A 13,503-nucleotide genomic window follows, 5' to 3' on the forward strand; every position below is an offset into this window, starting at 1 on the left:
AGACTTCTCCATCACTTCTCAATCTAGACTCGTACCAGAAGTTTTTACCTTTATTTATTTAACTAAACACAGGCCTGATGCTTGGCTAAAAAATCAGCCAAGCCATTTGCAGCCCTTGGTACCAATGTATTCTTATTACCAGTTTCCTTGTTAGCCATTTATTCTTTATAACCTCTCCATGAGTGCAAATTTAAGGATTTAAAAGGACAAGTGAAAAACTAAAAAGGATACAGGTTTAAGAAGTGAAAAGATTTGGCCATTCATTCTTTAACAAAAGATTTCACCCTACATCAAGTAGAAAAGAGGAACAAGATTTGTCTGGCCAGTCCCATATAGTTGATTTGCAACAAGGCTAATGAAGACAATAATGATAATTTTGAACACTCCAAGTATAGGACACATATACAAATCTAAATACTGATAAATTACCATTTTATCCTAGTCACTGTCCATATAAAAGAAAAAGGAACAACAATCCCCACCCCAGTGACCTTCGAAATAAAAAGAAAGCAACTTCCCTTCTAGAATCAACCATACAAAACATGTAAGAGTTCAATCATACAACTCTTTTCTTAGAAAACATCGCATTACTTGGCTTACTCTTTAAAGAACTCCATAAATAACTAAATGTCAAGGGCTCACCACCAAGAGAAATACAGAAAATGTAAATCAAAAAATCTTGAGAAGAAAATTTGCAGGCCAAGTTTCATCTCCGGTGGACGCTGCAGGCCCATCACTGGTCTTCATACCCCTCTTCTCTTGTATTCTTCAATTGAACCAGGTTAAGATATATTGAATCAAGTGAACTCCCAATTCCCAGATGACAACAGAGAAGCTTTATGTTATTAATAAAAGAAAATCTTATAAGCATCAGAAAGCAATAACCTATCTCAATTATTAACATAACTAAGCCAATAGCATTACCGCATAACTTTCACAAATCTTGAATTGAAGATGTAACAAAAATGATGGATAAGAAAAGAAAAGTTTTATAATCAACAATGATAACATGCAGGATTTCACCACAAACAGAATTGATCAAATAATAGCTATCAAAATCAGACTAAAATAAGGTTACATGAACACGAATAATGTCAATGATGAATATTTAACAACCTGAAATTAACACATGAAAGGAGATCCACTAACAGCTGACACACTAACCAAACAAAGAGTGACCAAGAATAGGTGTCACTTTGGCCAGACTAAAATTAGGGTACAAAGGTGAAGAAAACTGAAGAGAGTAGACCTTGAGAGTTCGGCAATGAGGGTTTGAGAGTGAGAGTTTCGAACCATACACTCTCAGCACCCTAACACTGTTTTATTAAGATAGATTTGAATAATTACAAGGAGGCCCTTAGTTGGGCAAGAAATTACAAAGAACATAAATATAGATAGGATGGGCCCAGAATAAGGCCCATTACAGAAAAACATAAATAATAAGACAAGAATAAACAGCCTATGGGCCATTCGGCCCATCTTCTCTACACTCCCCCTCAAGCTGAGCATAGATGTCAATCATGCCAAGCTTGCTAGTATCATATTGAAGTTTTGCCTTGGGAATGCCTTTGGTGAGAAAATCTGTCAACTGTCCTTCAGATGTGATGAAAGGAAGACATACTTCACCCAAAGAGACCCTTTCCCTAATGAAATGTCGATCAACTTCAATATGCTTAGTTCTATCATGTTGCACTGGGTTGTGAGCAATGTTAATGGCAGCCTGATTATCACAGTACAACATCATTGGCTTGTCATGTTCAACCCCAAGTTCCTCCATCAATGATTTTAGCCATAATAATTCAGAAACTCCATGTGCCATGGCCCTGTATTCTGCTTTAGCGGAAGACCGAGCAACAACCGATTGTTTCTTGCTTCTCCAAGAAACAACATTACCAGCCACCAAGCTGCAATACCCAGAAGTAGATCTTCTGTCATCAATGTTTCCGGCCCAGTCAGCATCGATGTAGGCTTCAAGTTTCATATGACCATGCTTGGAAAACAGAATTCCCTTTCCTGGGGAGCCCTTCAAATAACATAGGATTCACTCTGCTGCTGCCATATGAGTGTCTCGGGGAGCATGCATGAATTGGCTAATGCAACTGACTGCATATGCAATATCTAGCCGAGTCATGCATAGGTACAAAAGTTTCCCAAGAAGTCTCTGAAAAATTCTTTTGTCTTCTAACAATGTCCCATCTAAGGCAGAGAGTTTATGACTCATATCAATAGGAGTAGCAACTGGTCTAGCACCCATCTTTCCAGTTTCAGAGAGCAAGTCAAGAACATACTTCCTTTGGTAGATAAGAATCTCATCCTTGGATCGAGCCACTTCTATGCCAAGGAAGTATCTCAATTCCCCCAAATCTTTAATCTCAAACTCTGTATGGAGAAAAGATTTTAGATCATAAATTCCTGAAACATCATTACCAGCCACTACAATATCATCTACATACACAATGAGGTATACTACCAGAGGTCCACTCCTCTTCACAAAAAGAGTATGATCGGACTGTGTCTGCACATAACCAAAGTTAACAAGTGTTGTTGTAAATCTCTCAAACCATGCTCTAGGGAACTGTTTTAGTCCATAAAGGGATTTCTTCAGCCTGCATACCTTTCCTTTCATATCAGTTCCATACATCCCTGGAGGAAGAGACATATAAACCACCTCATGTAATTCACCATTCAGAAATGCATTCTTCACATCCAATTGATAGAGGGGCCAGTCAAAGTGAGCAGCTAAAGATAGAAGAACCCTCACAGATGTCATCTTGGCAACAGGTGCAAAGGTCTCCAGATAATCAATCCTATATGTCTGTGTATAGCCTTTTGCAACCAGACTGGCCTTGTACCTTTCAATGGTGCCATCAGCTCAGTATTTGATAGTAAAGACCCACTTGCAACCGACTGGATCCTTCCCTTTAGGCAAATCCACCACTTCCCATGTGTCATTCTTGTGTAGGGCATCGATTTCAGATCTCATAGCATCCCTCCATTCTGGAATCTTAAGAGCTTCTGACACAGACCTGGGAATAGGGTTAGAAGCAACAGAAGAGAGATAGGCAAAGTATGAAGGTGAAAGCAATCTAATAAGAAAGGTGCTTGGAAATGCAGTGTGCAGTGCACTTCCGTTTTCCTTTCCTAACAGCAATGGGAATATCAAGGTCAGGGAAGGATGACCCCAAAGGTGCTGAAACTATACTTGTTGTCTCATCTGTGACTGGAAGTGTATGAGGCTCATGTATTGTAGGAGAAACAACCTGCACATTTCTGGATCTTTGCCTTTGATACACCTTGGGATTGAGGATAGGACGAAGAAGTAGAGGTTGAAGAGTACTAGGACAAGGAGAATGGAACGACTGATCCACCCTTGATACATTTGAAGGAGAAGCAGGCACATCAAAAGACTCAATTGGGACAGGAAGAGGAAGAGCAAACCCTTGTGACAAATCCTCCCCCTATGGACAATGTCCTTCTGGAGAGGAACCATAAAAGGGGGAAAGCTCATCAAAAGTGACATCCATTGAAACATACCGAGTGCCAGTCTTTGGATCAAAACAACAGTAACCCTGTGTGGGGGAATAACCAAGGAAGATACACTTTTGAGCTTTGGGTTCAAATTTATGCCTTTGGACACTTGGGACATGTACATAACAGGTGCAGCCAAAGACACGAAGAGGAACAGGAAAAAGGTTCTTGTCCAGATGAAGGAGATTGAAGGGAAACTTAAACCCCAAAACCCTGGATGGCATACGGTTTATAAGGTAGGTAGCAGTAAGAACAGCATCACCCCAAAACCTTGTAGGAACATGTGAGGCAAATAAGATACTTCTTGCAACTTCAACAATATGCCTATTTTTCCTTTCAGCAACTCCATTCTGTTCTGGGGTCCTAACATAGGAACTTTGATGAATAACCCCCATGTCAGAGAGATTTCTTTTGCATTGTCAGATCTGAAAATTTTAATCCTGGTATTAAATTGAGTTAGAACAAACTCATGGAATTGTCTTACAAGCCTTGGAACTTCATCACGGGATTTCAGTAGGAATATCCAAGTGAACCGAGAAAATCATCAATAAACAGGATAAAATATTTGTAGCCACCCATGGAGGTTAAGTGGTAAGGCCCCCACACATCAGAGTGCACAATATTAAAAGGAAAAGAAGATCTTTTATTGCTCAAAGGATAATTGTTTCTACAATGCTTTGATAACTCACAACACTCACAATGAAGACTGGACAAACTAATTCCCTTAAACAGTTCAGGGAATAGATGACTCAAGGCAGAAAAAGACAGATGACCAAAACGACGATGACACAACATAATCTGACTAATAGACTCTGAAGAAACAGATCCAAGAGCAGCATTCCCATGATGATCAGTGCATTGTCCCGGAGTATCAAGCAGGTATATTCCATTCGCCTCATGGCCACTCCCAATCACCTTCTGAGACTCCAGATCCTAAAAAACACAATAGGAAGGAAAAAAGGTTACACAACAGTTTAGTGACTTGGTTAAACTACTTACAGACAACAAATTTGTATGTAGTTTAGGTACATGAAGGGCAGAAGGTAGGAACAAGGAATCCGTAGCCTTGATGGTTCCCTTACCAGAGATAGGGGCAAGTGAACCATCAGCTAAAGTGATTTTATCACGTCCAGTAAGCAAGTCATATGAAACAAACAAGGTAGAAAGGTTGGTCATATGGTCAGAAGCACTTGAGTCAATAATCCAAGGGATCTTGAGATTACCTGAAGTGGTTGCATGATTGGCAGAAGCCCTTATACCTGAGTGAGAAAATGCAGAAGAAGCTGAATTTCCTGAAGGGTTGGAAGGAGAAGTCACATCACCCAGCTGACTGATCATCTTCCCAAACTTTTCATATTCTGCTCTCATGGTTGCCAACTGTGCACAAGCAGACATTTCTTCAGTATCTGGCCCGGCAGTTACATTTGCACTTCTTGATCTTTTACTATCATGTTTTTTTGAAACCAAATGGGAACAAGATTAGGATGTAATTTCCAACACTTGTCTTTTGTGTGCTTCAGCTTCTTGCAGTACTCACATATAACTTCTTTCTTTCCTGTGCCACTAGAAATTCCAGCACTCCCTTTAGGTTTAACCCCCATATTCGCAAAGTGATCACTAATATCAGCCCCTTGAACCTGGACAGCCCTTCTGCTCTCTTCACTACTCACCAATGCATAAGCTTGTGACAATGAGACACACTCCTTGGAAAGAATATTCTCTTTTGTGATATCATATTCTGGGTTTAGTCTGGTTAAGAACTCAAACACCCTGTTCCTTTCAACCAATTTTCTGTAGGTCTCTGCATCATTGGTGGTGTCCCAAGTTACAGCTTCTATTAGGTCAATCTCTTGCCATAGAGACTTCAGGGTTGAGAAATATACAGCTAGAGGTTTCTCCCCTTGCCTTAAATTCTTTACATCACTTCTCAATCTATATGCTCTGGCCACATTGAGTTTTTGGGAATAGGTTTCTGCAACACTGACCCAAATTTCCTTTGCTAAATTCATCCATAGGTAGTGTTGACTAATTTGTGGCTGCATTGAGTTCACAAGCCACCCAATGACAGTGTAATTTTCTTGCATCCACTTCTCGTAGGATGGATCATCTTCTGGGAGAGCCTTCTTGCTCCCGGAAATGAACCCCCACTTTCCTCTACTACATACATATATCTTTACTGACTGTGACCATGCCAGATAATTAGTTCCATCTAGTTTGACTGTGGTCACAGTCAATAAAGAATCACTTGGAGTCCCCTGAACCAGTCCATATTCAACACCATTCTTGTTTTCAAACTCTGAGGAGTACATCATGTAAACACTTCAAATATGATTTCAGATGACTTCTACAAGTATACTGAATGAGGACGAGCAAGGGCTGAGTTCAACCGTCCTCAAGAAGGCAATACACAAGGCCAAACTACAGCCAAAAGTTGTGAGAACCAAGACTGAAGCAGAAACTTCTACACAAGTCACAGTTTGGTTCGGCCTTCAAGAAGTAATCAAAAACTTCTAGGCACTGTGCACTCAACCGAAGTTCCTTTTCAAATCAGGGACTTCAAGGTAATCACCAAAGAAATAGCCAAGAAGAGTGAATACCAATCAGTATTGCTGAAAAGACCTTTTTACAAACACAGTGAGGGCAATAGAAACGACCCCACTGTCAAAATGAAAGAAGGCCTCAAGAGCAGTTCGTACAGTCCCCAAAAACAGCCAAATAGAAGCAACAATCCACAGCTCTTGATACAAGGATGTTTCGGCAGTTTTGACAGTCAAAGAAGGAGTGAAAACAGCCCAGAAATTTCTGGGTTAAACCAGATTATAGGGCAGCCGAAAGTTGTACAGAAACAACCCAGAAATTTCGGACACTACAACAGTCCAAACACACCCAAAAATAACCAGAAAACTGAGCACAACTTACAATTTTGAGCTTCAAATCAGAACCGAGCTGTTCCCCTTCCCCTTTTTCTTTTCTCTGATTCTTCCTAGCCACCGAACCACTTCTCCAAGAGATTCGAGTCTTGGGCACTTCCAATGACCTCCAAGAATCAGGCAACACGAGTTAAGCTTCCAGCCCTAGGATATTGAAGTTCAGGTATGCTCTGATACCATGAAGAAAACTGAAGAGAGTAGACCTTGAGAGTTCGGCAATGAGGGTTTGAGAGTGAGAGTTTCGAACCATACACTCTCTCAGCACCCTAACACTGTTTTATTAAGATGGATTTGAATAATTATAAGGAGGCCCTTAGTTGGGCAAGAAATTACAAAGAACATAATATAGACAGGATGGGCCAAGAATAAGGCCCATTACAGAAAAACATAAATAATAAGAAAAGAATAAACAGCCTATGGGCCATTCGGCCCATCTTCTCTACAAAAGGCACTTCATCGATTGTATACATTCTTTTATTCATATTAATAAAAAGTTGCAGTTATCAATCAAATAAGAAAAAGGAATTGCATAGCCAAGTCAATTAGCAGCCTATAACCACTCCAAATAACAATCTCAGAATGGATTTTCCAGACGTAAATACAAATAAGGGACTTTGCCATGTATACTGAAAAAGAAAACAAGCATGACATTTCAAAAACTGAATGTACAAATTATGCAATAAAATGTTTTGAGAAATTACAACAGACCTGTAAGAGAAGGTTCAATATTACTGGCCCCACAAACTGAGAAAGATCATTGCCAATCTAGAAATTTGATCAAAGAAAGAATATACTCAGAAATAAATCAATCAGGAAAATCAAGACTATGTAGCCATGAAAAACGAGAAATTTTTTTCTTCCCAAAAAATTTTTCTTGCCATAACAATTTGTATGCAAATTCAAAAAGAAACACAGAGATATGGGTGGACATGATAGAGTCTCCAGAAGTCATCTGGTGCATTTTAGGAAAGAGGCTTCAAGTAGGTAAATTCATATTATTAGAGATATATATGAAGATGCAATAACCTGTGTAAGAAATCAAGGGGAGATGGGAAAGTTTCCAATCACAATGTATTTACACTACTGTTCAGCATTTTTTTTTTTTTGTTAAAGGTAAAGTATATTAATAAGATCAAAAAGATACAAGACCAGTGTACATTAAGGGACTGTACACTGGTACAGTATATTATTCTGTATCTTGTTACATTTAGTTATGTATGAAATCAAGAAGGGGAGATGGGAAAATTTCCAATCACAATGGATTTACACTACTGTTCAGCATTTTGTTTTTGAAAAAAGTAAAGTATATTAATAAGATCAAAAAGATTCAAGACCAGTGTACATTAAGGGACTGTACACTGGTACAGTATATTATTCTGTATCTTGCTGCATTTCGTTATGGATAAATTAACTAGACATATACAGGAAGAAGCTTTTGTGGGGAATTCAAGATTTAGAGCTTCCTAATGTTATTAATCTTTTGACTGTGCTGGAGGGAGTTTTTGTGGAAACACCAAAGCCAGACAAGAAGGTTTGGACTCCTAGTTCTTTTAGTTCTTTTTCTTGTGCCTCATTCCTTAAGGTTCTTTCTTCCCTTCCTAGCTCATCCCAATCCTTTCCTGTTAAAGGAGTGTTGTTTAACCATTTCCTCATAGGGTTCAGGCTTTCTACTAGGAAGTGTTTCATGAGAGCATTAGCAATTGAGCATTATGAACATATTACAAAAAAAAGAGGCCTTACCAGTGCATATCCCCTAATTGGTATGTTCTTTGTATCGCTTGTAATGAGACAAACCATCCTTTACTAATCTCCTGTTCATTTGTTGGTATTTAGAAATGGTTATTTTCTCTATTTGGCTGCAGGTGGGAAACTCTAACTTGTGTGGCAAATCAGGGATTTGGAAAATCATCATCATCATCTATGCCTTATCCCAACCATATGGGGTCGGGTGCATGAATCCTGTTTCACCAATTCGTTCTATTTAAAATCATATCCATTGTTAAATTATAAGTGCTTAAATCATTTCCTACCCATGTCCTTTTTTGTTTACCCTTAGCTTTTCTAGCCCCTTCCACTTGTAACAAATCACTTCTTCTAACTAGAGCTGTTGGTGGTCTTCTATGCACACGACAAAGGGTCTCAACAAGCGAGACGAATTCATAAATTAAAAGAGTTCTTGGCTACTCAATTTGAGGTGAAAGATCTAGGTCTACTAAGATATTTTCTTGAAATTGAAGTTGCTTGCTCACAGAAGGGGATCTTCATTTCCCAAAGAAAATATGTGCTAGATCTGTTATAGGATACAGGAATTTTGGGAGTAAAACCCACCGATTTCCCTATTGATCCAAATCACAAATTAGGTGATTGTCAGGGTGAGATTGTCAAGGATGTAAAGCAGTTTAAGAGGCATGTACGAAGATTGTTATATTTGTCTATGACCCAACCAGACATTGCTTATGTTGTGGGTGTTTTAAGTCAATTCATGGACCATGCCCCTAAGACCACCCATCTTGAAATAGCTAAAAGAGTTCTCAGATATCTTAAAAAATTTCCAGGCGCTGAGTTGTTATTTCAAAAGCATGGACATTTAAAGGTTGAGGTGTATACGGATGCTGACTGGGTTGGATCGCTAGATGACAGGAAATCTATTAGTGGCTATTGTACCTTTGTGGGGGGTAATCTAGTCACATGGAGGAGTAAAAAAATGTAGTGGCTCGCTCTAGTGCTGAAGCAGAATAAAGGGCAATCTCGTGGAGTGACTGAAATTATGTGGTTGAAAAAATTGTTGAGTGAGTTAGGATTTACTATTGATGAACCTATACTGTAATAAAAAGCTGCTATCAATATTGCTACCAACCCAGTTCTGCATGATAGAACCAAGCACATAGAAGTTGACAAGCATTTTATTAGGGAAAAGGCAGTCAAAAGGGAAGTGTATACACCCTATGTCAGATCTGAAGAGCAACTTGCAGATATATTCACAAAGGGCTTACATCACTCACAGCATAATGGCTTATGTGACAAGTTGGGCATAATTGACATCTATGTCCAAACTTGAGGGGGAGTGTTAAAAGTCTGTTTATGTATGCTTTATGTCAGTATTAGTACTGTAGGGGTACTATGTAATTCTCGGATTATTTTATGATCGCCCTGATATAAATATGAGAGCTGGCACTGCCAGCTCAATCTTTTGGCTCTCAACTCTCTTCTCTCCCCCCTCATCTCTCTTCTTCCTTCTCTCTTCAGCCGCTCTCTTCTCTGTTTAATAGGAATTAAGGCTGAATTGAGTTGAGCAATTATAGTTAGGCATGGTTTTCCACTTGACACAAGTCCTCAATATCATTTGGGTGCAAGAAATAAGATTGCAGGATAAGTAGATGACCATCCCCAACTCTTATGGCCTATGTAATTGGAACCCCACCCAAAAAAGTTCCTCAAAATAAAATATAAAATTTTGTAAAACCTAAAAAGTACAATGAAAAAAAAATGAAAATTTGGACATGAGAAGTTCCTGTACTTTAATTCACTGAGACAAATTATTCTAAACAAGAATAACAGCCAACAGTTGCCTCAGAAAGATGGTTCAATACCTTGAAAAAACCTCCCAACCAAAACCTACAAAAAGAAATAACACCAAGGTAAAGTGAATAAGTTGATAATGGCATAGCTTACAAAGAGAAAGATATATAACAGACTAGAAACATTAAAACTATCAGTTTGTACCTTCCTCCAAGGCTTCGGTGTAATGCTCTTAGTAGCCATGGTTTGGGCTTTTGAGATTCTTCAAGCCAGTATTTCTGGAACCTACAAAGTGGGCACCATTATAAATTTTTCATAATCTTAATATAATTGATCTTAAATAGTAGCTGATGTCAAGACAAGCAACACAAAGCTCACTTGTCATTAAGTGTCTCAGTCAGATCCCATGTATCTAGTTTCCAAACATCCTTCTCAGTGATAGGTCTTTTAAAGCCTAACTGCATGAGGGGAGTCATCCAGCCAAAATATATCTCTACCAGAGGAACAAGCACCACACAAGGATCAGATAATATAAAGCAGCTGCACAGACATGCTTTTAGTCAAGAAATAACTTGGGTGAAATACATCAAATTGTATGTCATGTATATGGAACATTGTTATTGGCAGTCCTTGATGTCAAAATGACAGGTAACTTATATTTTCTCACCCACCCAGCTCAAGAAATTAGTTAAACAATGTAAAAGTTTGGAAATATTGATTTCCAAAACCTGGAACCTACAACTACTTACTGGAGAATATGTTGACATGCCTCTCAGGACAAATCTGCTCTCCACCAGGAAGTGCTTCATACTCAGTATAGTCGATAGATTCAGTCTGTATTGGGGTGTAACCTGGATATGGCTCCAAATTTGGAACATAGAACAGCAAGAAAATTCCAAACATGGCCTACATATAAGCAGAAACCAGATTATGAGAGCATTACTACATTTTCAAAATAACGAAATAAATAAACATAAGACTCAAGGTCTAAAGTGACATTCCAGTGTCAAGAGAGGTGCATCCAGTAACCTCTTTCAGTTTTTATAGGACAAGTATTGGTCATCTCAGCTAAGTCCCAGACAACTCATGCATAAATTTTACTGCATTGGCCCAAATTTTGAGCACAATAATCTTAAGTCTCAGTCTACCCATTCAGATAACCAGATCCCAAGATCAACTAACAAGTTGAAACATCATAAAATAGTTGAAGAAAGAATTAGGAAAATGGCATTCCAAAGATCAAAGTAAGAGAAACAAACCTTGCAGAAAATCTCACTGATGTACAAATACAACACAGATCTGCATTGAAAAATATTAAAGTGAGAATGAATCATTAGTAAATATGTGAATGAAATGCATATTATACCCATATTTGTGAATTTTGGACAAAGAACATATAAGATGCTGAATAATTCTAAGATACAGAAAATACAGGAATTTTTCATAAAGAAATATAACATGCAAATAAAATGGATTTTCAGTAACAGGAAAAAAATGGCAATGTATTACTTTAGTATATTTTGCAATCTATGTTATTATATTTGTAAGTACGCATATTTTAATATATTTTACTTACATTTACATGTAAAATATGCAAGCTTTTCATTCTGTGTTTTCACTTTTCAAAGATGACGTATTAGACATGTTCCATTTTTAATTGATCTTTTTAGTATAGCATATATGCTTGAGAGATTTCTTATCATATTTTTCATTCTTGTAACCAAATTGTACAAGAACTTTTCTGTACTGTTCTTTTCGTTTTTTTTTTGGGGGGTAAAAGACCTGTACCTCTCTTGCATTTTCAACTAAATACTGAAACCTCCCCTCTCTTTTCAAATTGGACTAAGACCTCCCCTGTCAGATGACATCAACGGATAAAGACTTCCCCTCCGTTAGCAATCCATCAAAATCTGCTTGGACACGACACCGTGCGTGGGTAAAATTTTTAAAAAACCCAAATTTGTCCTTCCAAGATCCCTTTGCTTTTAGTTCCACGTCCCTGTCCCTGGACAAAATTTACAGTGGCCAAGTGCAGTGTCCAACGTCTATCTAACCAGAGGATTTGATGCAGGTCTGCCAGGCACTATATAAAGCATGAAATTTTCAAGTTTAAATAACTACCAGTCCATTGTCCGACACCTATCTAACCAGAGGATAGTGGGTATATTTTTCAGGTTTAAGCAGTAGAGAGGAAGAGACTTGAGAGCAAGAGAGCAGATGGAGAGTGAGGGGAAAAAGTCTAGAGAAGAAAGATAGAGGGAAATTGAGAAATAGTGAGAGAGAGAGGAAAGCAAAAGTAGTGAAGCCTTCTTCACTCCAACCCTGAATCAGTGAGGCAAAGAATGTTAAACTCAGCTTGATATTTCCTCCATCACTTCCTCCACGGTTGCTATCCACTTCTTTTCTACTACTGTAAAGCCCCTTATCCTCAATCATCTCTCTGGATAACACTTTGAAATGCTTCAGCAGTATATCATTTTCTGGATTGACAGCAATGAACTATTCACTGATGGCTGTATAAGATTATAATTTGGTGAGTTGCAGAACATCTTCCTTGACTCACATTGTTAGGGAAACAAACAGTTGATTTTAGGATGACAGAGCAGGTTACAACAGACACAAAGGTAAGAAATCCATTTTTGGTCAAGCAGGTTTGTGTCAAAAAGAGAAGAGAAAAGTTGAAAAAAATCTGAAGAGGAAGCAGATTAGGAGAGAGTTTGCACTGAAGGAAACGGAAGAAGGAGCTTGATTTAATGATCTCAAAGAATAGCTTAGGATTCGTTTAAAGAAACAAGAAGAGGCTAAGATATTGGAAAGGGAGAAGAAGGCATTTGAAGAACGTGAGAGATTGTGGGTTGAGGCTGCAAAGAAAGCTAAAGAGCAGGCGCAAAAGAAGATGCTTAAAGAGTTACAGCAGCAGCTTGAACAAGAGAATAATTGAAGAAGATGATGATGATGATGCTTGGGGGAGCATGTAGAAGAAGGGCCTGCAGAAATTATATGGCAAGTAAATGGGATAATTGTCATGAAGAGAAGAGTCAAGGTCCATAAGAACAACCAAAATTAAATTGAGAATGCTGGCAGACCTGCATTAAATCCTCTTCCTCTGCAATCCAAAGCTTTCATTGTTTATAACAACATATTATCTCTTTCTGCGCAACAGTTCTTTGAGAGTGTTACTCAACAAATCCCAAATTTCAGACTGAACTGAAAAAAGCTCATTGTCCTTTTTTTATCACAATAAAGCTCATTGTCCTCTCTGCATCAAAACTGGAGCCTGTCGTTTTGGGTCTTATTGTAGTAGAGTTCAGTTTTACCCTGATAAGTCCTGCACATTATGTATCAAGAACAAGCTTAAACAACCACTGGTCCATTGAAAATCTGGTTCTTGTTGCTTCATAGTGCACAGCGGACAGTTGAAGATCAAACAGATTTCCATTGAAAATATGTTTATGCTTAAACAACCACGGTCCATTAAAAAGGACCAATTTGGTCTACGATGGAAAACAGTTTTTCTGTTTCTTTT

At 38.3% G+C, this 13,503-nt stretch overlaps 1 protein-coding gene across 2 annotated transcripts in view; it reads right to left on the bottom strand.

Moving 5' to 3' along the window:
• Positions 1-13,503, bottom strand: part of LOC104588335 (ABC transporter C family member 2-like) — a 107,220-nt gene that overhangs the window by 82,026 nt on the left and 11,691 nt on the right. For both annotated transcript variants that reach the window (XM_010246215.3, XM_010246214.3), the window contains 6 exons: positions 11,237-11,276; positions 10,727-10,883; positions 10,356-10,470; positions 10,182-10,262; positions 10,049-10,073; positions 7,167-7,223 (listed from right to left, as the gene is read on the bottom strand). In XM_010246215.3, coding sequence (XP_010244517.2) covers positions 7,167-7,223; positions 10,049-10,073; positions 10,182-10,262; positions 10,356-10,470; positions 10,727-10,883; positions 11,237-11,276 — 475 coding nt within the window. The remainder of the gene's footprint in view (positions 1-7,166; positions 7,224-10,048; positions 10,074-10,181; positions 10,263-10,355; positions 10,471-10,726; positions 10,884-11,236; positions 11,277-13,503) is intronic.

The sequence above is a fragment of the Nelumbo nucifera genome, chromosome 3 (genome assembly GCF_055504915.1).
Source record: "Nelumbo nucifera cultivar China Antique chromosome 3, China Antique-T2T, whole genome shotgun sequence".
NCBI classification, from domain to species: Eukaryota; Viridiplantae; Streptophyta; class Magnoliopsida; order Proteales; family Nelumbonaceae; genus Nelumbo; species Nelumbo nucifera.